We start from the raw sequence: 27,959 nt of genomic DNA, 5'->3' as shown, positions 1-27,959 counted from the left end.
GCTAGTGGGAGGGAGGGAAGCAGTGGAGGCAGCAGATCGGATTGTCACAATTTTAGTTACAAAGAAGCTCCAAGAGCCCCTCACACTTGTTGTTAGTGATGAAGATGGAGGAGACTGGGGAGGGGGAGAGCATTCAAAAGGAATTAATTTGTGTTAGGGACAGTAAAAACATTCACCAAACTGCTCAACACAAAGTTGTTTTTTGTAACTTTTATCGATAACATGTCCTACAACTGTGCTGGGGTCTATTAACCTCAGCAGAAACAGATGCCAATAAAAAGATTTGGTCCTGGATGTGATTAACATCAAAATCCAATCACTGCAGTCACTGGTGAACCCGCTGGTGTTTCAGCAGGTGAGATGACTGAGTGAATCCCATCCCACATTTGGAGCAAGTGAATGGCCTCTCCCCAGTGTGAACTCGCTGGTGTTTCTGCAGGTTGGATGACTGAGTGAATCTTTTCCCACACTTGGAGCAAGTGAATGGCCTTTCCCCAGTGTGAACTCGCTGATGTCTCAGCAGGGTGGAAGAATCAGTAAATCCCTTCCCACAACTGGAGCAGATGAATGGCCTCTCCCCAGTGTGATCACGCTGGTGTTTCAACAAGATGAATGACTGAGTGAATCCTTGCCCACACTCAGAGCAGGTGAACGGTCTCTCCCCGGTGTGACCTCGCTGGTGTTTTTGCAGGGTCTTTGACTGAGTAAATCCCTTCCCACACACAGAGCAGATGAATGGCCTCTCCCCGTTATGAATTCGCTGGTGTTTCAGCAGGTCGGATGAATCAGTGAACCCCTTTCCACAATCCGAACAGGTGAATGGCCTCTCCCCTGTGTGAACTCGCTGGTGTTTCAGCAGGATAGACGAGGTAGGGAATCCCTTCCCACACTCGGAGCATGTGAATGGTTTCTCTCCAGTGTGAACCCGTTGGTGTGTCAGCAGGATGGATGAGGTAGTAAATCCTTTCCCACACTCCTGGCAGCTAAACGGTCTCTCCCCAGTGTGAACCCATTGGTGTTTCAATAGGTGGGATGAACAGATGAACCCCTTCCCACACTTGGTGCAGGTGAATGGTCTCTCCCCAGTGTGAACTCGCTGGTGTGTCAGCAAGATGGATGAGGTGGTGAATCCCTTCCCACAGTCGGAGCAGGTGAACGGTGTCTCTCCACTGTGATTGTGTTGATGAGTTTTCAGCTCAGACGGGTATCTGTACCTTTTCCCACAGTCCCCACATTTCCATGGTTTCTCCCCAGCATGTTTGCATTTATGTCTCAAGAGGCCAGATGATCGGCTGAATCCTCGTCCACACACAGAACACGTGGACGGTTTCTCTCCATTGTTTTCTCCTTCCATGTTCAAGATTAAATGATATTCAGATTACAATAATTTAGGCAATCGCGTCAGATCCTGATGTGATGTTTGGTTTGAGTTTCCTGCCTTCATCTCCTGCTTGTCCAACATCCTGTGAACACAATGTCGAAGGTTAAAAATTCAACAGAGACAAATATTTTTTTTGGTTTGAGTTTGCGGTGTTCCACCCTATAAAAGGAGTTCCAAAATCCATTGCTGTCAGTCCAGGATAGCAATTCAGAACATTTACATATATATTTCATAGAATCCCTACAGTGCAGGAGGCCATTCAGCCCAGAGTCTGTATTGACGCTCCGAAAGAACACCCGACAGGACCCACTCCCTCACGCTATTCCCATAACACCACCGGACCTTTAGACATGAAGGGGCAACTGAGGGATGCCAATCCACCGAACCTGCACACCTTTGGACTGTGGGACTAAACCAGAGCACCAGGAGGCAAGCCTGACACACAGACAAGGGGAGAAGGTGCAAACTCCCCGCAGTCACCCAAAGTCGGAATCAAACCCGTGTTCCCAGTGTTGTGAGACTGCGGTGCTAACCACTGTGCCACCGCACAGGGTCAGTGATGACCCTGCACATGTCCTGCCCGCCGAGGAAGATGACTGTCATTAACCCAAGTCCATCAATTTTTCCTTTGTTATTTTATGGGATGTGGGTTTCATTGGATTTGTTTCTGACCCCTTATTACCCTTGTCAGAGGGCTGTTGAGAGTCTGAATCTCCTGTAGGCCAGACTAGGGAAGGACAGCAGGTTTCCATCAGTTTACAATTGATGATAGCTGTAATGGTCATTCCTACTGAAAGTGGATTTATGTTCCAGATTCCTCCCCCTTTATTAATTTAATTTAAACTTCCCCAACTCCAGGGTGGGATTTGAGCCCCTGTCCCCAGACCATTGGCCTGGGTCTCTGATCCACTGGAATTACCCCCATCTCCCCAGTTACAGAGGTTCTGCAATTACCACCGGGGTCGGTGCAAATTGGGGACGGGGAGCTTCTTGTTCTGGGTTTGAGGCCTCCTCCACTGGGTGTTTCTGAAGCCTGTGCATCCACTCCGCCGCGTCCCTGCAGCTCCAGCACCCAAACTGCGCATGATCAGGCTGAACACGCACGGCGCATGCTCTATTCACCAACATCCGCTGCGCATGTGCATACATCTGCTATTGTGATGATAGGACATATTCTCTTTCGCCAGGAATGCTGGGTACCACCCCGGCCATTGAAAGGTGATATTGTTTGACGAAAATTGTATTTCATGTCTGATTATGATCGCAGTTATAGGGTTAACATGTAAAATTATTGAACTAATTGATGCATCAACCAATTTCTCAGGAAGCATAGTCCTGTCCTCAGTGTAATTAACTGCAGAATAAACCCCAATAGTTCGATATGTACTCACTGGCGCCTCAGCAGGTGGGGTGAACAAGTGAATTTTCCCCATACACCGAATATTTAAACTCTGTCTTGCCATTAAGAATTCAGCAATTGTGGATCAGAGCCTTTCGAACCTTTAAAGCTGGAGTGTTAATGAGTAGGGAAACTGAGTAAATCCCTCTCATACACAGTATGTATCTGAATGGTCTCTCTCCAGTGTGACTGTGTGGCCAAGTCAGTAAATGACATGACCGAGTGAACTCTTTTCCACTTTCAACTGGTGAACAATCTTTTTACAGTGAGATTTACACATGAGTTTCCAGCCCAGAGAGGGATTTCAAATCCCAAAATACACTTTCCAGATGACGCGGGACATACTTGTGCTTCTTGCAATTTAGTTATGTTCACTTGCTGCTCACTATGTGATCTTCACACAGTTTAGGACAGTGGAATTACGGCCAGGATAAGATCAGACATGATTGAATGGCGGAGCAGATTCGATTGTCCAAATGGCCTAATTCTGCTCCTATATCTTATGAACTTATCGACACAACCAGACCTCACTTCCCTTGGAACAACATGAAGTGTCTACTGTTTTCCAGATCCCTTCCTTTCAACTCACTTTTCAATTCGACTGCTTTGCATTATTCTGAAACTAAATTCAGATTTTGTGACTGCTTTGTGGAACATCACCATTCAGTCCATGAATGTGATTCTGAGCATTCATTTGAATTCTCTGCTCCACTCCTAGTCTGACCTCTGTACCCTGGATGTCCTGCACTGTTCCAATGAAGCTGAATGGTAGGTCAGAGAACTCATCTGTTGATCAGGCACATTCATTTCAACAATTTCCGATCGTGACCATCATTCAATCTTTCAGATATTAGATGTTGATAGTGGTTCGTCTCTTATAATTTTAAATCGGACCTTTCTTTTGTTTCTTTTCTTGGTCTATTAGTTTTTTTACTTCTCTCATTATTACAATATTGCCCTGTACCATCATCCTCTTTGTCATTTAATCACTCCATTTATCAATCCCATCATAAGATCATTTGTTCTTTCTTCCCCAGTGTTGCTCTTTTTAGCCTTAGTTTATTAGCTCTGATTACGTCACCTTTGCTCACGAGTCGCCAGGTATCTTTCTGATACCACCACGTGGTTCAATTTCAAGTTATGATTAATAAGTCAGCACACCGCTTAGTACGATTGAAATCAACGGTCATTTATTATATACAACAAGTAATGTTTACACAATAATACTACTATCTATATAATAAACCTATCACTACTGGCCAATACTTAACTTTAGGAAGAGCCCACCAAGTCAGGGAAACGAATGGCTTATCCAATCGGATCTGGCCTGCGGGATTCAAAAGGCTGCTCCAGGCTAGGAGTCTTTACCGGATAGCGATCGCTGGATTCAAACTTACAGTTGCCGGTTGCTGTTCTTGCGAAGGTCTCGAGCAGGCGTAGAAGGGAGAGAGAGAGAGATCTGAACTTGGCCCCTCACCTTATAGGGCCCAGGGGCTTCCCGCCTCCCGGGGCGGCCCTTGACCCTGAGTCCCAAGTGATTGGACCTGTTCCCAATCACTGGGGTCGATACGTCCAATTGCGAGGCGATTCCCCGATCGGTGGGTGGTCGTTGACCTGCCTTTGTTTGGGCCACTGCAGGCGCCGACAGGTCTGGCCCGGTATTCAATTGCTAATATGTTGCAATTGTTCCTGGGGATAGCTGATTACACTGCAGATGTCTGGGTGGATGGGCTGTTAATAGCCCTGAGTATCGATCTGGGCCAACTTCCCCAGAGCCGAATATGCTATTCTGTCTGCAGCTGTCCGTTTCTGTCTTGTTACCTGCTTTTCCCAGCAGCCTTTCCGGTTAGCCATTTTACGTGGCTACACCAGCTCCTCTCTTTTTCCTGACTCTCTGCTGGCACTGTTTAAATCTAAGTATTTTTTCCTTCTTTCTGTCTGTTAATCTAAGTTAGCAATCATATGGAATGGTGAAATGTATCTGCTGCTTTTAATGTCTACCCCATTCTGTCTCTCTTTGTTTCTATATTTGGCTCAGTCTCCTTCACTCTTACATTCTGCCGATCTGTGTCCCTATCACTTTTCCCCTTTCTGCTCTTTCTTCTCTCTATTCGCTCACTGCCAGTGAGGAGCTAAGTTTCACTGGATTGATTCCTGAGATCAGGCAGTTGTCCTTGGAGGAGAGGTTCTGTGGGATGAGTCTGTTCTCTCTGGAGTTGAGAATAATGCAAAGCAGTCGAATTGAAATGTGAGTTGAAAGGAAAGGATCTGGAAAGCAGTAGACACTTCATGTTGTTCCAAGGGAAGTGAGGTGTGGTTGTGTCGATAAGTTCATAAGATATAGGAGCAGAATTAGGCCATTTGGCCAATTGAATCTGCTCCGCCATTCAATCATATCTGACCTTATCCTGGCCGTAAGTCCACCATCCTTCCCATTCGCCATAACCCTTCAACCCATTACCAATTAAAAATCATGATGTGGAGATGCCGGCGTTGGACTGGGGTGAGCACAGTACGAAGTCTTACAACACCAGGTTAAAGTCCAACAGGTTTGTTTCGATGTCACTAGCTTTCGGAGCGCTGCTCCTTCCTCAGGTGAATGAAGAGGTCTCTTCATTCACCTGAGGAAGGAGCAGCGCTCCGAAAGCTAGTGACATCGAAACAAACCTGTTGGACTTTAACCTGGTGTTGTAAGACTTCGTACAATTAAAAATCTGTCTAACTCCTCTTGAAATTTACTCACTGTCCCAGAATTCACCGCACTCTGGGGCAATGAAGTCCACAGAGTCAGCCCTTTGGTAGAAATAGTTTCTCCTTAACTTTGCTACCTTCACTCAGTCATCCAGCCTTTTAAGACACCAACAAAGTCACACTAAGGAGAAGGTTCACAAAGGGCCGAGATCAACATCGACTCTGTGGGAAGGGATTCACTCAGTCATGATATGAGCTGAGACATCAGCAAGTTGTCAAGTGCCTGCAGGGATTGGATTTTGCTCTTTGTGCTGCTGTTAATCAAATCCAGGATTGATGGTCTGACAATATCTGCTGATGTTAACAAATGCTATAATTGGCTACAGTTAAATACTTTCAGATGTCACTGATTTTCAGAGTTACAACGTCCCATTTTAAAAGCACCATCTGTGATATTCTCCTTGAGTCAAGAACTCTTTTTTTTAGGTTCATGAGTTTTATTTGTTGATGTTTTAAATGGGGTGGAGTATTGATCTCCCAACAAGTTTACAGATGTTACATTGCACACCATGAACACCATCCTACTGCATTGGTTTAAAATAAAGATTATGATTTTACCAATGACTTTGGTCTCTTTTATAATTACACTTTGCAAAAAATTTTACAACTGCATAAATATAAAATCTTCCATGAAAATGGTTTAAAACATTCCTGGACACCACCATGTGATGGTTCCAGCAAACAACTTTAATAACTAATCACAATAGCTTGATAGCCAGACGCAGATCTCAACATGGATTGAAGACTAAACAGATCTAAAAGGAAGCATAATAAAACCCATCACCATACACTTAACGTTGCCAAAAAAAAAGCAACTTTTCCTCCCTCCCCGACACAAACTTCAGAGTGCAGTATATTCATACACATGGGCATAACAGAAACAAAATCAAATACCATGGCAATTTTCAGAGTATTTACAACTTGGAAAGCAAAGTGTGCTTAAAAACTGCAACATAATTTGAAGGACCTGTGAATGTACACTCAAACTCACATGAGGCACAAGGCAGCAATACCCAAGAACACAAACACTGCTACACATTAGTGGAATTATAGTTTACAGTAATGGGCATTCCCATAGCTCAAGTATTATCATTTACAGTGGAATAAATATGTACTACTATTGTTTTTAATGTTACATACCGAGGTAAATGCAGAAAGCTAGTGTAAAGCATATAGATTAAGTGTAGGTCCTATATATACGACAGTTTGTTCAAGACTAATTTGAAATAATGGGGAAAATTGTATTATGTAGTTATCACCATACACTTTACACTCAATGCGCACTTCCGTGTTCTGTTTGACGTTCGTAAACTGAATAGCAACAAAGAACCGAAGGTATTTTTCCTGCAGACGCTTGCCATGTATGGGTAGTACTGCAAAGGAAAGCCGCTGAATCCTCCCAGTCCAAAGATGTGCAGGTTAGGTGGATTGGCCATGATAAATTGCCCTTCGTGTCCAAAATTGCCCTTAGTGTTGGGTGGGCTTACTGGGTTATGGGGATAGGGTGGAGGTGTGAACCTTGGGTAGGGTGCTCTTTCCAAGAGCTGGTGCAGACTCGATGGGCCGAATGGCCTCCTTCTGCACTGTAAATTCTATGAAAACTATTTCACAGGTCCAACTTTATCTCAGTCTTCTTTCTTTGCTGCACAATGAATGGGAATAATAAACGGATTATAATTGATTTGCAACTCTTCTGCAAGTTCGGTGGAATTCTTCGGAGGCCCGGGATAAAAGTTAAGAATCCTGTTGAGCTTCGGAACAATGCGGGGTTTTCAGCATAACCGTAATTAGGATCATTTAATCCAGAGCAAGTCTTAAACCACGTCCGGTAAAATCTGCACGCTCTCTTCTGTCCTGAATCATCCAGTGGGCCTGCATGAATGTAGGCTGGAGGAATCTCTTCACAGTTCTCAAAAGGAGTGTTGCCACCCTGACTGGAGTCATTGTAAAGATCCAAGAACGTGTTCAAACTTTTCGCAAAACTTTCGTAGGAGTTTGGGTCTGACATACTAAAGGAACTTTCTGTTTTGAACAAATACAGCGTTTGTGATAGTCCTGGGGGTGCAACTCTGTCTTGGTGTTTGGGTTCAAATGGACTAATCGTGAGCAGCAGCGCTTGAATGGTTCCAATGAAGATCCCAGCGAGGCAGCCATAGAAGATCAAGAAGAACCAGAATATCTTGAGCCAACGACTGCCGGTCCTGCCTAAAAAGTGCTTTTTTATTTCGGAATCCCAGAGGAATTTCTTCCAGTCTCCACCTGCCTCCTTGCCCTTGGCCCGGGCCCGGGCCATGCTGTCTCGAGGAGGCTGCGCGGGGGATTGTGGGAGAGTTTGAGGAAAGCTTGGCCTCGCTGTTGAGCTGATGCTGGCCGGCGGCGCGCGCACTCCCTCGCGCGGCGGCCGTTGCTTTTCAAACAAGAAAGGGGCGGGGCGGGGGGGGGGGGGGGGAGCGGAGGAAGGGAGGGGGAGGGGCGCGGGCTTGGGTGGGGGCGGGGGGGGCGGGAAGTGGAGTTGAGAAGCTCCAGGTGTCAGGAGTCCCGCGGAAGGTGAAGCTTCATTCAGGAACTCTGAACAGGAACAAGACAATTCTGAACTTTCACTTCAATCCGAAATTGATGTTTGATCCAAAATCTACAATTCAGAGTTTGAAAGGTTCCACTGATTAACATCTCCAATTAGAAAGTGCTGATTAATCCTTGCTGACAATTGTTACTCACACATTCCTCACAGTAACATGTCCATTGTGAAATGACATTATCAAGGAGCATTAAACTAAACTGTGAAATATTTCACAGGCACATCAATAAAAACTTCATCAATCAACATTGATATTGATGAAACTTGGAAGTCACTGAGTTCAATCATTTCTGACACAGCAGCAGCAGCCAGGGTTAGGGGGACAGAGCGGGGGAGTGGGCCGAGGTTGAGTGCTCTTTCACAGGGTCACTGCAGACTCGATGGGCCAAATGGCCTCCTTCTGCACTGGAAAGATCTGACAGGATTCGAAGGTAACGGTGGAACCCACAACACAGACTGGTTTGAGAGCCACTCAGCAGAGATGACATCTGTCATTGAAGCAAAAAGCAAAGCCGACCTGATGTACAACATAAACCCAACACCGAGAACACTGCATCATGTGAAAGTAGTCAAGACAGTTTTGTAAAAGATGGAGAGATTGTGAAAATAAACACTGGACAGCCAACGTCAGTAATTCCACACTGCCTGTGATAACAGAAATCTATGTGCTGTGTGTGATGGGAAGAAGAGGGCTCTGGGTCTGACCATCACCAAAGACGTTCCCTTGAAATCCCAGATGGTGACATCCTGACAGATGTAAACAGTCTGGGTGGGGTTAGTGTTGGGTGGGGTTACTGGGTTATGGGGATAGGGTGGCGGTGTTGACCTTGGGTAGGGTGCTCTTTCCAAGAGCCGGTGCAGACTCGATGGGCCGAATGGCCTCCTTCTGCACTGTAAATTCTATGATAATCTATGTCCCGCTCGGTTGAACATGACTGTCAGCTGTGCTCCATCAGACGGACATCTCCCAATCGCTGTCTGACTCTCCTGCAGCTTCCTGTCATGGTTCAGTTGGACAAGGTCATTGATTGCTCAACAAGCATAAAAGCGGCCAGCAAGGATGGAATTCCAGCTGAACTGCTCAAACACAAAGTCCCATCGACTGTCACACCTTCACGATCTCCTCCTTTGTTGGGAGGTCGGAACCATTCCATGTGCATGTTGCTAAAATCATCACAACTGATAAAAACAGCAGTGACAGAGGAGATTGTAGCAACTACAGGGATGTCTCACTCCTTAGCAGCACCGGGAAGACCTTCACTAGGGTCATGTTTAAAAGATTCATCTACTTGCAGACTGAATGGTTACAAACGCACAGTGCGGTTTCTGTGCTGACAGATCTACAGGAACATGATCTTCTCCACACACCAGCTGATAATAATCTGTATTGTCACAAGTAGGCTTATATTAACACTGCAATGAAGTTACTGTGAAAGCCTCTTATCGCCACATTCCAGCGCCTGTTCGGGTATGTAGAGGGAGAATTGAGAATGCCCAAATTACCCAACAGCACCTCTTTCGGGACTTGTGGGAGGAAACACACGCAGACATGAATAGAACGTGCTGACTCTGCACATTCAGTCACCCAAGCCGGGAATCAAACTTGGGACCCTGGCGCTGTGAAGCAACAGTGCAACCTGCCCACTGTGCTATTGTGCCACCCAAAGTGAACAATTGGTGTTTAATCTAAAGAGTCTGTGCTGAGAAAAGTGAAGTTCTAATTACTGAGTGAAAGTAAATCTTTAAGTATGAATTGCAATTTACTTGTACAATTGTAAAAGGCAGTGACAAGTTGGATTCACTGAAGTTAATCTTCAGCCTTAATTTTGTGCATTGGATTTCACAATCTTTTGGAAGCTCCACCTCTTTAAGTCTTTTTGGTCTAAGAACGTTGAAGCTTTGGTTACCTGTGAAAGCTGATCGTTTTACTTTTATTTTTCTTTTGTTTTATTTGAGTCACTTGGAAAAGTGCCTGAAGAAAGAGGGGAAAAAACTAATTTGGGCAAAGCTGAAAAAGTTGACAAATGAATTGAGAAAACAAAGTTTAAAATGGTGTTTGATTCATTTCATATCTGAAAATAAAGTTACGTAAAGTCAACACAGTTGTGCGCATTTGATCACGTTTGCTCCAACACCTTTGAGAGCAGAGAAGTTAACCCTTTCCACTGACAGCACGGTGATGATTTAAACTAAAGACTTTGCCTTTTCAAGATTTGGCTTCATCCCATTTGGTATCTTTCAAGACAAAATGTTTAAGAATGGAAAATATCGGAGTTATCTCCAAACTGATTGCAAATTCCTGTTCTTCTGTCTCTGATCTATAAATATATTATGTGAATATTAAATTGGACAGTAAAGTTCCTCAGTTGTTGCTTGAAAGTCTGTGTTGTTCTGAATGATGACAGTATTAACCTTCTCCCTAACCTGTCCTAACTCTTCTGTCCATGCACCAACTGAAACCAGAGACTCCTTGACCTCAGGGTGACATTCCCTGACTGCCTAGTTATTCCCTTAAATCAAGCCCTGAATTGTTGGTGGATTGTTTCATCCTGCTGCCATATTTCAACAACAAATGTTGAAATGTTTGCTCCACACCCACAGGGTTTCATCTGTTTACAGCCACAAACAGAAAGGTCCATTTTTCTCCTGGAGTTTGAGACATGATGCAGAGTTTCAGCCAATGTCGAGAGGCCGTTCACCTGCTCTGCCTGTGGAAAGGGATTCACTCAGTCATCACACCTCCTGACACACCAACTTGTTCATACTGATCAGAGACCTTTTAAATGTGAGAAGAACTAGAAAAGCAGAAAGGATTTACTGATACATCAAGGCACTCACACTAGGGAGAGGCCATTCACCTGCTCCCACTGTGGGAAGAGATTCAACTTGTCCCTCCTACCTTCTGACTCACCAATTTGTTCACACTGATCTGAGACAAATTAATTGTTCTGATTGTGAGAAAACATTTAAAAGCAAAAAGGATCTTCTGAAACACCAGCGCACTCAAACTGGGGACAGGCCATTCACCTGCTCCAAGTTCGGGAAGGAATTCACCCGATCACCTCACCTTCTGAGACACCATTGAATTCACACTGGGGAGAGACCGTTCATCTGCCCTGTGTGTGGGCAGGAATTCATTGATTCATCCGACCATCTGATACACCAGCGGGTTCACACTGGGGAGAGACTATACACTTGCAAGAAATTCACTCAGTCATCCCACCTTACAACACACCAACTTATTCACACTGATCAGAGGTCTTTCAATTCTCCGATTGCGAGAAGGGATTTAAAAGTAAATGGAATCTGCTGACACATAGTTCACAGTGGGGAGAGGCCGTACACCTGCTGTGTGTGTGGGAGGGGATTCGCTCAGTCAAACAACCTGCTGAGCCAACAGCAAGTTCACAGGCGACAGCAGGGGATGGATTCTGCTGTTATTGCTGCTGTGAATCACATCCAGGACTGAATGATGTCTGGATGCCTGTTTCCAGTGGGGTTCCACAGTTCTCTGGTACATATGAATGATTATGAAATTTGCAGATGATACAACAATTCTGCATATGGTTGACATTGCGGGAGAAAGCCATGGACTGCAGGAAGATATCAGTGGACTGGTCAGATGGGGAGAACAATTGCAAATGGAATTCAATCTTTTTAAAACTCCAGCGCCTTTTCAGGTACACAGGGAGAATTCAGAATGTCCGATTCACCAAACAAGCACATCTTTCAGGACTTGAGGGAGGAAACTGGAGCACGCGGAGGAAATCCAGGCGGACACGGAGAGAACGTGCAGACTCCACACAGACATAATAATCTTTTATTGCCACAAGTATGAGGTTACTGTGAAAAGCCCCAAATCGTCACATTCCGGCACCTATTGGGGTAAGCTGGTACGGGAATTGAACCCGCGCTGCTGGCCTTGTTCTGCATTACAACCCAGTGACCGAAGCTGGGAATCGACCCTGGCGCTGTGAAGTAACAGTGTTAACCATTGTGCTACAAACGGTGAGAGATAATGAATTTCAGAGTGAAAACAAGACAAGTGAATGAACTATAAATAGGATGAGACTTAGAACTGGTGAGCAACAGGGAGGCATTGGTGTCCCTATCCACAGGTAGCTGGATAGATCGAATCCTTTCTTGGACATGGCCTGGAATATAAGAGCAAGGAGATTATGCTAGAACTTTATAAAACATGAAGAGTACAGCGAGAGGATGGAGAAGCATTATGGTCACTGTATTAATGAACTATAAGTCATGATTCATTAATTAGTATAAACCTGACATCAATTTGATCATTTATATAATTGCAGTCAGTGTTCAATTAATCAAATCTTGGGGATAAAGTTGAAGCTGAATGACAAGTGACTGTAACAGTGAAAAAGTCTGAATTCTTCAGTAAGTTAAAATCCAAACTGTTTATATAACAAAAATGAAGAAAATCATTTCAGTTAATTCCTGATAAAAATAACGTGACTTCAGGCAAATGGAACGAGCTGATTGGTGAGTGGCTGATGAATCTTTATTCATGAATCAGTAGCTAGTGGTGTCCATCAGGGATCAGTGTTGGGCCCACAACTGTTCACAATTTACATAGATGATTTGGAGTTGGGGACCAAGGGCAATGTTTCCAAGTTTGCAGACGACACTAAGATAAGTGGTAAAGCAAAAAGTGCAGAGGATACTGGAAGTCTGCAGAGGGATTTAGATAGGCTAAGTGAATGGGCTAGGGTCTGGCAGATGGAATACAATGTTGACAAATGTGAGGTTATCCATTTTGGTAGGAATAACAGCAAAAGGGATTATTATTTAAATGATAAAATATTAAAACATGCTGCTGTGCAGAGAGACCTGGGTGTGCTAGTGCATGAGTCGCAGAAAGTTGGTTTTCAGGTGCAACAGGTGATTAAGAAGGCAAATGGAATTTTGTCCTTCATTGCTAGAGGGATGGCGTTTAAGACTAGGGAGGTTATGCTGCAATTGTATAAGGTGTTAGTGAGGCCACACCTGGGGTATTGTGTTCAGTTTTGGTCTCCTTACTTGAGAAAGGACGTACTGGCACTGGAGGGTGTGCAGAGGAGATTCACTAGGTTAATCCCAGAGCTGAAGGGGTTGGATTATGAGGAGAGGTTGAGTAGACTGGGACTGTACTCGTTGGAATTTAGAAGGATGAGGGGGGGATCTTATAGAAACATATAAGATTATGAAGGGAATAGACAGGATAGATGCGGGCAGGTTGTTTCCACTGGCGGGTGAAAGCAGATCTAGGGGGCATAGCCTCAAAATAAGGGGAAGTAGATTTAGGACTGAGTTTAGGAGGAACGCCTTCACCCAAAGGGTTGTGAATCTATGGAATTCCTTGCCCAGTGAAGCAGTAGAGGCTCCTTCATTAAATGTTTTTAAGATAAAGATAGATAGTTTTTTGAAGAATAAAGGGATTAAGGGTTATGGTGTTCAGGCCGGAAAGTGGAGCTGAGTCCACAAAAGATCAGCCATGATCTCATTGAATGGTGGAGCAGGCTCGAGGGGCCAGATGGCCTACTCCTGCTCCTAGTTCTTATGTTCTTATTTTAACCTGAAGTTTATTGTTGCTTCAGTCAGTTAATAATGGAATAAATAAAGGCAATGACAGGGCATCCCAGTCCTGTGGAGAGCACATCCTGGTCACTGCATTCATCAATGATAAAGTGAGATGATTCATTAATTATCACAAAACTAAAATCAATCTGATCATCGTTCATAGAATTACAGTACATGGTCCATTCATCAAATCTAGGGGATAAAGATGAAGTTGCAATTGTCAGAGTGAAGACACCTGAATTTTTTAGTCAATTAATCATTTGAGAGGTTTAGATATTAACAATCAACAAAAAAGGGTGGCATGGTGGCACACTGGTTAGCACTGCTGCCTGAAGGCGCTGAGGACCTGGTTTCGATCCCGGCCCCGGGTCACTGTCCGTGTGGGGTTTGCACATTCTCCCCGTGTCTGCCTGTGTTTTACCCGCACAACCAAAGATGTGCAGGGTAGGTGAATTGGCCACACTATATTGTCCCTTAATTGGGAAAAAAAAGAATTGGGTACTCGAAATTAATTTTTAAAAACAATTAACAAATACATTTCAGTGAATTCCTGATAAAAGTAAGGTGACTTCAGTTCAATGGAAGAAGCTGATTGGTGAGAAGCTGATGAATCTTTATTTATTTTAATCTGAAGTTTATTTTGTTTAAGTCAACTAATCAAATAACTAAAGACCTGGCTGGGGATTCCAGTCCTGTTCCACGTGGGAAAACCAGGATACTTCTCATGTCCAGAACAATCACAAGTGCAGGAAGTGACATCAACTGGAGCAGCAGGAAGCAAAGGGCAGTGGTCGAGAGGTATGTTTGTGATTGGTGGAGTATTTCCAGTGGGATTCTAGATTTCGCAGGACATGATTCCATGCTTCTTGAGATCTATATCAATGCTTTAGACTTTAACATGGGGACATGATTAAGTAATTTACGGCCCTCTTTTTGACAGTGAGCAAGAAAGCTGCAGACTTTTATTATTCATTTATGGGATGTGGGCTTCACTGGTTGAGGCAGCATTTATTGCCCATCCCTCGATGCCCTTCAGAACGTGGTGGGGAGTTTCCTTCTTGAACCGCTGCAGTCCTTCAGGTGTAGGTACACCCACTGTGCTGTTAGGGAGAGAGTTCCAGGATTTTCTCCCAGCGACAGTGAAGGAACGGTGATATATTTCCCAGTCAGGGTGGTGAGTGACTTGGAGGGGATTCTCCAGGTGGCGGGATTCCCAGTGATCTGCTGTTCTTGGCCTTCCAGATGGTAATGGATTTGGAAGGTGCTGACTAAGGAACATTGATGAGTTACTGCAGTGCATCTTGTAGATGGTACACATGGCTGCCACTGTTCGTCGGTGATGGATGGTTTGAATGTTTGTGGAGGAGCAATCAAGCGGGCTGCTTTGTCCTGGATGCTGTTGAGCTTCTTGAGTGTTGTTGGAGCTGAACTCATCCAGGCAAGTGGAGAGTATTCTATTACACTCCTGACTTGTGTTTTGCAGATGGTGGACAGGCTTTGTGGGGGGGGTTGTCAGGACATGAGTTACCCATTGTAGAATTCCTCGTCTTTGACCTGCCCTGGTAGCCGCAGTGCGAATATGGCTCGTCCAGTTCAGTTTTTGATCAATGGCACCCCCCAGGATGTTGATTGTGGGGATTCAGCGATGGAATGTCATTGAATGTCAAGGGGCGATGGTTAGATCCTCTCTTGGAGGAGGTAGTCATTGCCTGACACTTGTGTGGCACGAATGTAACTTGCCACTTATCAGCCCAAGCCTGGATATTGTCCAGGTCTTGCTGCATTTGGACAAGGGCTACTTCATTATTTGAGGAGTCGCGAATGGTGCTGAACATTGTACAGTCATCCGCAAACATCCCCACTTCTGAACTTATGATGAAGGCAGATCATTGATGAAGCAGCTGAAGATGGTTGGGCCGAGGACACTGCCCTGAGGAACTCCTGCAGTGATGTCCTGGAGCTGAAATGGTTGGCCTCCAACCACCAATACCATCTTCCTTTATACCAGGTACGACTCCAACCAGCGGAGAGTGTTCCCCCTGATTCCCATTGACTCCAGATGAGCTGGGGCTCCTTGATGCCATACTCGGTCAAATGCTGTCTTGATGTCAAGGGCAGACAGTCTCACCTCACCTCTGGCATTCAGCACTTTTGTGCATGTTTGAACCAAGGCTGTAATGACTGCAGGAAGACATCAATAGGCTGATCAGCCGGTCAGAAAAGTAGCAAATTGAGGTCAATCCAGAGAAGCGCGGGGTAACAAATACATTTGGGGAGGAAAAACACGACAAAGGGAAAGAATATGAATGGTATGATAGTGAGGTGTCGAGGGACAGAGGGGCATAAGAGTGCATGTCACAGATCCCCGAAGGTGACAGGAGAGGTAGATACAGTGATTATAAAGGCAGAGAGATACGTTGTTATTCACGGGGACAAAGAGTACTAGAGCAGGGAATATTCCCAGCAATTTTTATTGGAGGAAAGATCTGAAACCCCTCTCTCCACAGATGCTGCCAGAGCTGCTGAGTATTTCCAGCATTTTCTGTTTTTATTATAAGATCAGGGAGGTTATACTGGAGCAGTCCAAAACACTAGTTAAACCACAGATGCATTACGGAGTACAGTTCTGGCCACCACATTACAGGAAGGATGTATTCATACCAGAGAGGATGCAGAGGAGATTGACGAGGATGTTGACACAAATGGAGAATTTTAACAATGATGAAAGATTGGAGAGGCTGAGGTGGTTTTCTGTGGAACAGAGGACGCTGAGGAGAGATTAACTGAGGTGTTTAACATTATGAGGGGCCCGGATAGAATGGATAAGAAGGATCTATTTCATGAACAGATCAATAACCAAGGGGTTTAGATTTAAAGTAATTAGCAGAGGATTGGGAGTGGAAGGGGGATAATAGATCTCTGTGTCTAGTCAGAACCTTGGATATGCGTTATCCCTTCCCAGTTCCCAAATAACAGAGGTCAAGTCTGTGCTTTTTGGCAAAGTCCAGTTGAACTTCATTTGTCAGCTGTGCCACTGGAAAACTTGTTTTTGATACAAAATTTAGAAAGAACTAGCCCTGCGCAAGCTAGTCAGATTAATTTTCTTTTATGAACATAGAAGTTGAGTTTTCATTCAAATCATAATACACCAGATAAAATAACTGGGCAATTGCGATTAGCAAAGCGAGCAGCAAAGGTTTCAGAAATATAGGTGGAATGAGCAAGAAGAGAAACAGAACAGAGCAACAGAAGCACTTTTCCATTCCGGCAAGTGACTCTTAAGAGAATTGTTATCTCAAAGTCTGGCCTTCTTTTTACTGCTGATTGGCTTGAACGAATTTATAATTTATCAATTCGACCAAAGTGTCTGTCCATCAATTTAAGAGATATAGGTATTTGAATATGTTGGTTTAATTTTCCCATTCCATCGCTTGCCAATTCTCCAAATTATCGACAACTGCATCTCAATATTAATTGAAAAAACACAGCCTTCAGGGCATTTTGACCTCAGACTGTCTATTACCATGGAAACGGGACTGCTGTGCTGGAAAAGCAGCAGCATACAATGGGGTCTTTTAGCTAGTTGGCATCACTGACGTTGCTTGTCTCAAGCAATTTGCAAATGTTAAAATCTAGATTTAATGAACGAAAATTAAAGTGTATGATCTGGATTAACCCTTAATGGGTTTCCAGCTACTGTTGCACTCAAATAATGCTTAATATGATTAATGTGTTCTCATTTCACCCTTTTACCTTTATCATCTATAGCTGACTAGAAAAGCCAATTTCTATCAGTCCCCCCCTTTTGATTCTTCTAAAGATTAATAAGATTAATCAAAATAACACATAGAAATTAAGAAATGCGACAGGATAGAAGTAAGCACGGGGAGGAACTCATTCACATTGTCGTGAATGGTTCACTTGTTTGAGAACAGCCTTCAACAGTGGAGCGGGCAAAGCTTTGTAAGCATTACAAGCATTCTGGAAGTATTTTATTCAAAAAAGTAATTATACAGTACAATAACAATTCAGTAATAATGGAAATTGATTGTAGTAATAATTGGGTAATAATGCTGTAATAAAAGTTCAATAGTAGGAGCCTTGTTCAATGTCTTGGGTTGGTTGTGCAGTTGGACCACTATGAACCACTTTGATTGATGGGGCATTATGGGTAGCCAGACATTGGCCAATGCATCTGATCAGCAAGACCACTATGTAAATGACAAGCCCAAAAATGAAAAATAAGAGAAATCCCTGAATGATGGAAATTCCTGTGCCACCCACCCATCCAGAGAGCCATCCCCAAAGAGTGGTGTCAGAGGGTTGGTAAAGTTTCCTAACTTCTTCTTGAATATGTGCTGACAAGCTTTTGATTTCTTCTGAATTACTGGGATGTAGGTGCAACACTGCACCAATCAAGGCACAGGTGCCACCTTTTTCGGCTAGCAAATAGTCAAGTGCCACCCGATTCTGTAAAGCCACAGTGCGAATGGCTAGCATCTCGGCTGAAATGCTACTTCGGGTTCGGGCAGTGTCATTGGCTATTTTCTTAATGCTGCGGCCAATTTAATGTATTCTCTGGTCAATACAATGACGCCATAGGCAGGGATGAGAGCAGAAGATAATTTCTCAGCCCCTGTGATCTCGCGTTTAGACCTCATGATGATAGTGGTAGGTTGATATTTCTCAAACTGTGGGATGAGGTCCATGTTTTGAGTCTGCGTTTATTGCATTGGCTAGGGAAAGGGAAAGGGAATGGCAGATGAAGGGGACAATGAATCCTAAATAGCACACTCCTCTCCAGCTCACTGGGAGCTAAGTGCCATTATAGGTAGAATATTGGGCAACCACTTGTGGGGACCAACGTTCTGTCAAATTTGTCCCATCGGTGTGATTAGGTAGCCCTTTAAATTCGATGGGATTCCCTTCACGTCCATAGACCTTTCTTGTGTCATGAGTGCACTGTGTACTGGCACTCACATCCAAATAATATTCACAATTACTGTGTCCCACATTCCAAGCTCGATGATTATAGCCGATTAAACATATGGTCCCAGTTGGGAAGGTTACTTGGGGCGGATTCAGTTTCTGATCACAGACATGTTGATACCATCCCTTGAAAGTGTTTAATGGGCGGCCTGCAGATCGCCATCTCTGAACCTCATCGTTTATCATTTTCTTTGGTTCTGGTATCTCCACATTGGGGAAGGGAAGAGTCGGGATTTTGGAAATGTCAATCCATGATTTCTTTCCTTGGAGTTTCACGGCTGACTGGTTTGTGAGTAATATCTGGTAGGGGCTTTCCCACTTGGCTCCTAACGGTTCGCGCTGAATTTGTTTTCTGTAAACGGATTCGCCGGGCACCAAGTTGTGGCCCCCCTCAGGAGGCTCGCGCCACGCCGCCAACACCTGACAGCATTTGTTAAGTTTTGACAATAACTAAGTAAAGCATCACACATCAGATGGCAGTCTGCCTTTCTTAAGTCAATAGTTCCTGGCAGGGACATGGGTCTGCCAGTGATGACCTCAAATGGGCTTAGGCCTGTGGTTCTGTTTGCACAAAACTAGTGGCAAGGCTTGAATCCAATTTATGCCTTCTTGGTTGTATCTGGACAACCGTTCTTTTAAAGTCAGGTTCATGCGTTCCACTTGTCCTGATGTTTCTGGATGATAAGGGCAGTGTAGATTCCAATCGATGTTCAGTAACCTGCACACCTCCTGGCAAACAGCACCTGTATAGTGGGTTCCATTGTCTGAGTCAATGCTAGCTGGTACTCCCCATCTGGGAATATAGCCTTTGCATAGGACTTTGGCTGTATGGGTGGCTGTAGCCCTCCTGGCTGGAGCAGCCTCGACCCATCGAGAGAACATATCCACTATTACAAGGATGTCAGTGTATCTTTGACATGTAGGAAGGGTGATGTAATCGACCTGTATGTTCTGGAATGGTCCTGCAGGGGCAGCTTTTAGCTGAGGCATTGATGTTATAGGTCGTAGGTTGTTCTTTTGACATGTTACACAGTGGTTTGATACCAATTGTGCATGTTTTTTGAATCTTTCCCACACCAACTTTTCTGGAATCGAGCCATCATCTGTTGAGGGGCTAAATGTCCCCATGAACGGATCTGTTGGGCCAGAAATGGCATCAGTGCCTGTGGTGCAACTGGTTTATCAGTCTGAACTTGTCTCCAAATATCATCATACAACTGGATGCCTGAGTCTAATCATGACCATTTCTCTTCTTGTGTAGTCATGTTGCATTTCACGTAGATCTTGTAATAAATCGGTCACTCCCAATTTGTAGATGTGTCTTGGTTCTGCTGAAAAATCCCACTGGGAGGCAGCTTCCTTTGCTACTCGGTCTGCAAGGGTGTTTCCTTGTGCTTCTATAGTGTTGTCTTGAATACGGACCTTACACTTTAGAATGGATACTTCTTTTGGCAAAGCTATGGCTTCTAGGAGGTCATCATTTCAGTGGTGGGCGTCCAGATCTCACTGTCTGATAGGGTCATAGAAGCAGAAATCCTGATCACTTTAAAATAGATGTCTTGGATATCCAATTGAAGGACTGGGACATACAGGACAATCGACTGAGATCTGCAAAATGGGATGAAGCGGAATAGCTCCACTTCAGCCAGCATACATACAGTGGGCCAAATGGCCTCTCTCTTGACCAGAACTTGGAGGTTTTTACTCTGATAGTTGGAGTTTGTTTCTGATGATAATAGCCTCTCAGGGACTGGAGTTCAACATTCTAGATATTGGTAAAATAAATCAGCTGTTTTAAACATGTTGCAGATTTTTGTCTTTCCCGTCTGAGTGTTTAACATCACCTGGCTGAAGCTCAGAAAGGACAATCTCACCTCATAGAATCAGAGAATGTACAGCGCAGAAGGAGGCCATTCGGCCCATCGAGTCTGTACCAGCCCTGGGAAAGAGCATCCTACTTAAGCCCACACCTCCACCCTATCCCTGTAACCCAGTAGCCCCACCTAACCTTTTGGACACAAAGGGCAATTTAGCATGGCCAATCCACCTTACCTGCACATCTTTGGACTGTGGGAGGAAACCGGAGCACCCGGAGGAAACCTGCGCAGACACGGGGAGAACTTGCAGACTCCGCACAGACAGTGACTCAAGCCGGGAATCGAACCCGAGTCCCTGGTGCTGTGAATCGACAGTGCTACCCAATGTGCTACCTTGCCGCCCTTGCATCCAAGCTCCTGGATTGTCTGTCTTTCCCTCCGGGTACGATTCTGTTTGTCTCTTGTATTCACCGCTGTGACAGGGCAGAGAACTGATTGAAGTGATTCAAACATGGAAGTTCTGGGAAAGATGGGCAAGGATTTCGGAGATGACAACATGTTCAAAGAGTTTGCAGAGGAGAGGGAGGCTGAAGATGGGGCAGTAATTTGGAAGGATGGCAGGGTCAAGGGTTTGTTTTATTGAGGAGGGGTTGATGATGGCAGATTTGAAGGACAGAGGGATAGTACCTGAAGAGTGAGAAATGTTGACAATATCCATGGACACAGGGTAGTTGGTTGATCAGTAGCTCAGTGGGAATCGGGTCGATGGAGCAGGAGCTGGACCTCATGGACAAGATGAGCTCTGAGAGGGCATGAGGGGAGATGAGTGAGAAACTAGAGAAAGATGTGGGTTCAGGGCTCGGGAAAGGATGAAATTTAGAGGCACTTTGGTCCGGTGGGCTCGTGGAAGGGAGGGAAGCAGCAGAGGCAGCTGATCGGATTTACTCAATCTCAGTCACAAAGAAGCTCCACAAGCTCCTCACACTTCTTGTTGGAGATGAGGATGGAAGAGACAGGGGAGAGTGAGAGTACTTCAAAAGGAACTAACCTGTGTCAGAGATATTAAAAAGTTTCAACACTGCGCATTTAACACAAATCTGATTTATTTGACTTTTAGCCAGAATATTAGCCCCTGTAAATGGGCTGGAGTTTGTTATCAGCAGAAAGAGACCCAAATGAACATGGTTCAGTCCTGAATGTGAGGATCAGCAAAATCCAATCACTGTAGTTACTTGTGGCCTCGCTGGTGTGTCAGCAGGTGGGATGACTGAGTGAATCTCTTCCCACAATCTGAGCAGGTGAACGGTCTCTCCCCAGTGTGAATTCGCTGGTGACTCAGCAGTGCTGATGACTGAGTGAATCCCTTCCCACACTCGGTGCAGGTGAATGGCCTCTCCCCAGTGTGAACCCGCTGATGTACAGTGAGGTCAGATGATCGCCTGAACCCAGTCCCGCAGTGAGAGCACCTAAACGGTTTCTCGTCTGTGTGAACACGTTGATGCTGCATCAGTTCGGCAGAACTTTTATAGCACTTCCCGCAGTCTGGACATTGAAACGGTCTCTCATCAGTGTGAACTCGCTGGTGGTTCTGCAGAGCGGATGGCTGAGTGAATCCCTTCCCACACTTGGCGCAGGCAAATGGCCTCTTCCCAGTGTGAATTCGCTGGTGTGTCTGCAGGGTGGATAACTGAGTGAATCCCTTCCCACATTTGGAGCAGGTGAATGGTCTCTCCCCACTGTGAACTCGCTGGTGACTCAGCAGGGCCGATGACTGAGTGAATCCCTTCCCACACTCGGCGCAGACGAATGGCTTCTCCCCAGTGTGAACTCGCTGATGTACAGTGAGGTGAGATGATCGTCTGAACCCAGTCCCGCAGTGAGAGCACCTGAACGGTCTGTCGTCAGTGTGAACACGTTGATGGCACATCAGATCCCCAGATCTTTTATAGCACTTCCCGCAGACTGGACATTGAAATGGTTTCTCCACAGTGTGAACTCGCTCGTGTGTGGACAGACTGGATGACTCAGTGAATCCCTTCCCACACTTGGAGCAGGTGAATGGTCTCTCCCCAGTGTGACTGCGTCGATGAGTTTCCAGCTGGGATGGGTAACTGAATCCTTTCCCACAGTCCGCACATTCCCACGGTTTCTCCTCAGTGTGACTACATTTGTGGCTTGTGAGGCCTGATGATCGACTGAATCCTCGTCCACACACACAAAACGTGTACGGGTTCTCCCCACTGTGAACGATGCTTTTTCCTTCCATGTTCAAAGTACAATGATATTCAGTTTGTGATAAATTGAGGACTCTGTCAGATCCTGATGTGATTCTTGGTTTCAGTTTCCAGACCTTGAGACTCCCCTTCGAACACCCCGTGAAACTGATTTAAAACAGAAAGTAAGTAGTGAGAGAGAATCCACAAAAACACAAAGGCAGGTTGTGAAATTGAGGTGAATGAATCTGGTCATTTGTGGGGCCGGCACTGGGAAAAAGTGACCATGAAAACGGCTGGATTGTTAGAAGAACATACAAAATAGGAGCAGGAGTAGGCCACCTGGCCCCTCGAGCCTGCTCTGCCATTCAACAAGTTCATGGCTGATCTTTTGTGGACTCAGCTCTACTTTCCAGCCCGAACACCTTAACCCTTAATACCTTTATTCTTCAAAAAACTCTCTTTATCTTAAAAACATTTAATGAAAGAGCCTCAACTCCTTCACTTGGCAAGGAATTCTATAGATTCACAACCCTTTGGGTGAAGAAGTTCCTCCTAAACTCAGTCCTAAATCTACTATCCCTTATTTTGAGGCTAGACGCCCGAGTTCTGCTTTCACCCGCCAATGGAAACAACCTGCCCACATCTATCCTATCTATTCCCTTCATAATTTTATATGTTTCTATAAAATCCCCCCCTCATCCTTCTAAATTCCAACGAGTACAGTCCCAGTCTACTCAACCTCTCCTCGTAATCCAATCCCTTCAGCTCTGGGATTAACCTAGTGAATCTCCTCTGCACACCCTCCAGTGCCAGTGCGTCCTTTCTCAGATAAGGAGACCAAAACTGAACACAATATTCCAGGTGTAGCCTCACTAACACCTTATCCAATTGCAGCATAATCTCCCTAGTCTTAAACTCCATCGCTCTAGCAATGAAGGACAAACTTCCATTCGCCGCCTTAACCAACTTTTTGCGACTCATGCACTAGCACACCCAGGTCTCTCTGCACAGCAGCATGTTTTAATATTTTATCATTTAAATAATAATCCCTTTTGCTGTTATTCCTACCAAAATGGATAACCTCACATTTGTCAACATTGTATTCCATCTGCCAGATCCTAGCCCATTCACTTAACCTATCCAAATCCCTCTGGAGACTTCCAGTATCCTCTGCACTTTTTGCTTTACCACTCATCTTAGTGTCATCTGCAAACTTGGCCACATTGCCCTTGGTCCCCAAGTCCAAATCATCTATGTAAATTGTGAACAATTGTGGGCCCAACACTGATCCCTGAGGGACACCACTAACTACTGATTGGCAACCAGAGAAACACCCATTAATCCCCACTCTTTGCTTTCTATTCATTAACCAATCCTCTATCCATGCTACTACTTTACCCATAATGCCATGCATCTTTATCTTATGCAGCAACCTTTTGTGTGGCACCTTGTCAAAGACTTTCTGGAAATCCAGATATACCACATCCATTACTGCACTGGTAATGTCCTCAAAAAATTCCACTAAATTAGTTAGGCACGACCTGCCCTTTATAAACCCATGCTGTGTCTGCCCAATGGGACAATTTCCATCCAAATGCCTCGCTATTTCTTCCTTGATGGTAGATTCCATCTTCCCTGCTACCGAAATTAGCTCACTGGCCTATAATTACCCGCTTTCTGCCTACCTCCTTTTTTAAACAGTGGTGTCACGTTTGCTAATTTCCAATCTGCCAGGTCCACCCCAGAGTCTAGTGAATTTTGGTAACTTATCACTAGTGTATTTGCAATTTCCCTAGCCATCTCTTTTAGCACTCTGGGCTGCATCCCATCAGGGCCGGGAGACTTGTCTACCTTTAGCCCCATTAGCTTGCCCATCACTACCTCCTTAGTGATAACAATCATCTCATGGTCCGAGCCTGTCATAGCCTCATTTCTATCAGTCACTGGCATGTTATTTGTGTCTTCCACTGTGAAGACTGACCCAAAAAACCTGTTCAGTTATTCAGCCATTTCCTCATCTCCCATTATTAAATCTCCCTTCTCATCCTCTAAAGGACCAGTATTTACATTAGCCACTCTTTTTTGTTTTATATATTTGCAGAAACTTTTACTATCTGTTTTTATATTCTGAGCAAATTTACTCTCATAATCTATCTTACTCTTCTTTATAGCTTTTTTAGTAGCTTTCTGTTGCCCCGTAAAGATTTCACAGTCCTCTAGTCTTCCACTAATCTTTGCCACTTTGCATGCTTTTTCCTTCAATTTGATACTCTCCCTTATTTCCTTAGATATCCACGGTCAATTTTTCCTCCTTCTACCATCCTTGCTTTTTGTTGGTATATACCTTTGCTGGGCACTGTGAAAAATTGCTTGGAAGGTTCTCCACTATTCCTCAACTGTTTCACAATAAAGTCTTTGTTCCCAGTCTACCTTAGCTAGTTCTTCTCTCATCCCATTGTAATCTCCTTTGTTTGAGCACAAAACACTAGTGTTTGATTTTACCTTCTCACCCTCCATCTGTATTTTAAATTCCACCATATTGTGATCGCTCCTTCCGAGAGGATTCCTAACTATGAGATCATGAATCAATCCTGTCTCATTACACGGGACCAGATCTAGGACCGCTTGTTCCCTCGTAGGTTCCATTACATACTGTTCTAGGAAACTATCGTGGATACATTCTATAAACTCCTCCTCAAGGCTGCCTTGACCAACCTGGTTAAACCAATCGACATGTAGATTAAAATCCCCCATGATAACTGCTGTACCATTTCTACATGCATCAGCTATTTCTTTGTTTATTGCCTGCCCCACCCTAATGTTACTATTTGGTGGCCGAAAGACTACTCCTGTCAGTGACAATTTCGCCTTACTATTCCTGATTTCCACCCAAACGGATTTAACCTTATCCTCCATAGCACCGATGTCATCCCTTACTATTGCCCGGATGTCTTCCTTAAATAACAGAGCTACACCACCTCCTTTACCACCCACTCTGTCCGTCCGAATAGTTTGATACCCTCAGATATTTAACTACCAGTCATGACCATCCTTTAACCATGTTTCAGTAATGGCCACTAAATCATAGTCATTCACGATGATTTGCGCCATTAACTCATTTACCTTATTCCGAATACTACGAGCATTCAGGTAAAGTACACTTATGTCGCCTTTTATACCTGTTTTGAATCTTAAAACACCTCGATCAGTAACCTCTCCTAAGTTATATTTCCTCTTAACGTTTCTCCTAATTTTCCTTGTTGTTGAACCCATATCTTCATGCAACAACCTGCCGCGTCGCTTACCATTTATGTTTTTACTTCCCGTTTTATTCCTTTTAGTATTACTGGGCCTATTCACTGAGCTCCCCTCAGTCACTGTACCTTGTACTGTCGCCCTTTTGTTGTTTGACTGGCTTCTCTGCCTTACACTTTCCCCCTTATTGCCTTTTGTTTCTGTCCCTGTTCTACTACCTTCCGACTTCCTGCATCGGTTCCCACTCCCCTGCCATATTAGTTTAAACCCTCCCCAACAGCTCTAACAAACACCCCCCCGAGGAAATCGGTTCCAGTCCTGCCCAGGAGCGGACCGTTCGGTTTGTACTGGTCCCAGCTCCCCCAGAACCGGTACCAATACCCCAGGAATTTGAATTCCTCCCTCGTGCACCATCTCTCGAGCCACGCATTCATCCTGTCTATCCTGACATTCCTACTCTGACTAGCTCGTGGGACTGGTAGCAATCCTGAGATTACTACCTTTGAGGTCCTACTTTTTAGTTTAACTCCTAACTCCCTGAATTCAGCTTCTAGGACCCCGTTTTTTACCTATATCGTTGGTGCCGATGTGCACCATGACAGCTGGCTGTTCACCCTCCTCCTCCCCCCCCCCCCCAGAATGTCCTGCAGCCGCTCCGAGACATCGTTGACCCTTGCACCAGGGAGGTAACATAGCATCCTGGAGTCTCGATTGCGTCCGCAGAACCGCCTGGTCCCCTTACGATTGAGTCCCCTATCACGATAGCCCTGCCATTCTTCTTCCTGCCCCGCTGCGCAGCAGAGCCAGTCACGGTGCCATCAACCTGGCTGCTGATGCCTTCCCCTGGTGAGCCATCTCCTCAACAGTATCCAAAGCGGTATATCTGTTTCGCAGGGAGATGACCACGGGGGACACCTGCACTGTCTTCCTACTCCTGCTGTCTTTTGGTCACCCATTTTCTATCTCCCTCAGTACCAACTCACTAAACGTGCTATCCACGACATCCTCAGCATCGCGGATGCTCCAAAATGAGTCCATCTGCTGCTCCAGAGCTGTCATGCGGTCTAACAGGAGCTCTTTGGGAGGAGAGAGAAAGAGGTGAAGAGGGATTTTATATATTGACAAGACATATTAAGAGAGTAGTTGGCAATGTAACTTCGATCTTGAGCTTCATAAACAGTAATATTGATACCGCAACAGAAAAGCTATGCTTCTGGTGGCACGGTGGTTAGCACTGCTACCTCACAGCGCCAGAGACCCGGGTTCAATTCCGGCCTTGGTGACTGGGTGTGTGGAGTTTGCACTTTCTCCTTGCACCGTGTCTGCGTGGGTTCCAACCCGGTGCTCAGGTTTCCTCCAACAGTCCAAAGAAGAGCAAGTTAGGTGGATTGGCCTTGATAAATTGCCCCTTAGTGTCCAGGGATGTGCAGGTTGGGTGGGGCTATGGGGTTACAGGGACAGGGTAGGGATGTGGGCCTAGGCAGGGTGCCCTTTCAGAGAATCAGTGCCGACCTGATGGGCCGAATGGCCCCCTTCTGCACTGTAGGAATTCTATGGTTCTAATTCTATTCTATGAATCTTTATAAAGCTCTGGTCACCGCTCTTCAGGAAGGATCTGAAGGTTCTTGGAGAAGGTGCAGAGGAGATTTCCCAGAATGGTTCCAGCCGAGAAGGCTGAGGGGAGATTTGATTCAGGTACACAAGATTATGCCAGATTTCCATCGGGTGGACAAAGAAACTCTTGTTTCCACTCACTGGTCGTACAAGCAGTCGGGACACAGATTTAAAGTTTTGGGTAAAACCTGGATTGAACTATATAAGATCCTGAGGGGTCTTGACAGGGTGGATGTGGAGAGGATGTTTCCTCTTGTGGGAGAATCTGGAACAAGGGGGTCAAGGTTGCAAAATAAGGGGGCACCCATTTCAGATGGGGATAACAATTTTTTTTCTCTTGAGGGATGGAAGACAGGGGTGGCACAGTGGTTAGCTC

At 45.0% G+C, this 27,959-nt stretch overlaps 3 protein-coding genes and 1 pseudogene across 3 annotated transcripts in view; 1 reads left to right on the top strand and 3 right to left on the bottom strand.

Moving 5' to 3' along the window:
* The window catches only part of LOC140418722 (uncharacterized), a 402,445-nt gene that overhangs the window by 284,967 nt on the left and 89,519 nt on the right, over positions 1-27,959 (top strand). The window lies entirely within an intron of this gene.
* The window catches only part of LOC140422824 (uncharacterized), a 94,411-nt gene that overhangs the window by 63,955 nt on the left and 2,497 nt on the right, over positions 1-27,959 (bottom strand). Inside the window, exon 3 of the mRNA XM_072507726.1 lies at positions 21,742-22,879. Coding sequence (XP_072363827.1) covers positions 21,742-22,764 — 1,023 coding nt within the window. The 5' untranslated portion in view covers positions 22,765-22,879. The remainder of the gene's footprint in view (positions 1-21,741; positions 22,880-27,959) is intronic.
* On the bottom strand, positions 34-2,907 carry LOC140418725 (uncharacterized). The gene is made up of 2 exons (XM_072502310.1): positions 2,336-2,907; positions 34-1,463 (listed from the first exon to the last, which is right to left on the bottom strand). The coding sequence occupies exon 2, from the start codon at positions 1,352-1,354 to the stop codon at positions 326-328; it is 1,029 nt and encodes a 342-aa protein (XP_072358411.1). The 5' UTR covers positions 1,355-1,463; positions 2,336-2,907; the 3' UTR covers positions 34-325.
* LOC140418734 (sodium/potassium-transporting ATPase subunit beta-1-like) lies at positions 5,948-7,853 on the bottom strand (annotated as a pseudogene).

This window comes from Scyliorhinus torazame, chromosome 5 (assembly GCF_047496885.1).
Source record: "Scyliorhinus torazame isolate Kashiwa2021f chromosome 5, sScyTor2.1, whole genome shotgun sequence".
Lineage (NCBI taxonomy): Eukaryota > Metazoa > Chordata > Chondrichthyes > Carcharhiniformes > Scyliorhinidae > Scyliorhinus > Scyliorhinus torazame.
Note: the sequence above shows the minus strand (reverse complement) of the source record. Positions and strands in the feature narration are given on the sequence as shown.

Bases quoted from the DNA above. Each gene is read 5' to 3' on its own strand.
- LOC140418725 (XM_072502310.1), bottom strand. From the start codon at position 1,354: ATGGAAGGAGAAAACAATGGAGAGAAACCGTCCACGTGTTCTGTGTGT.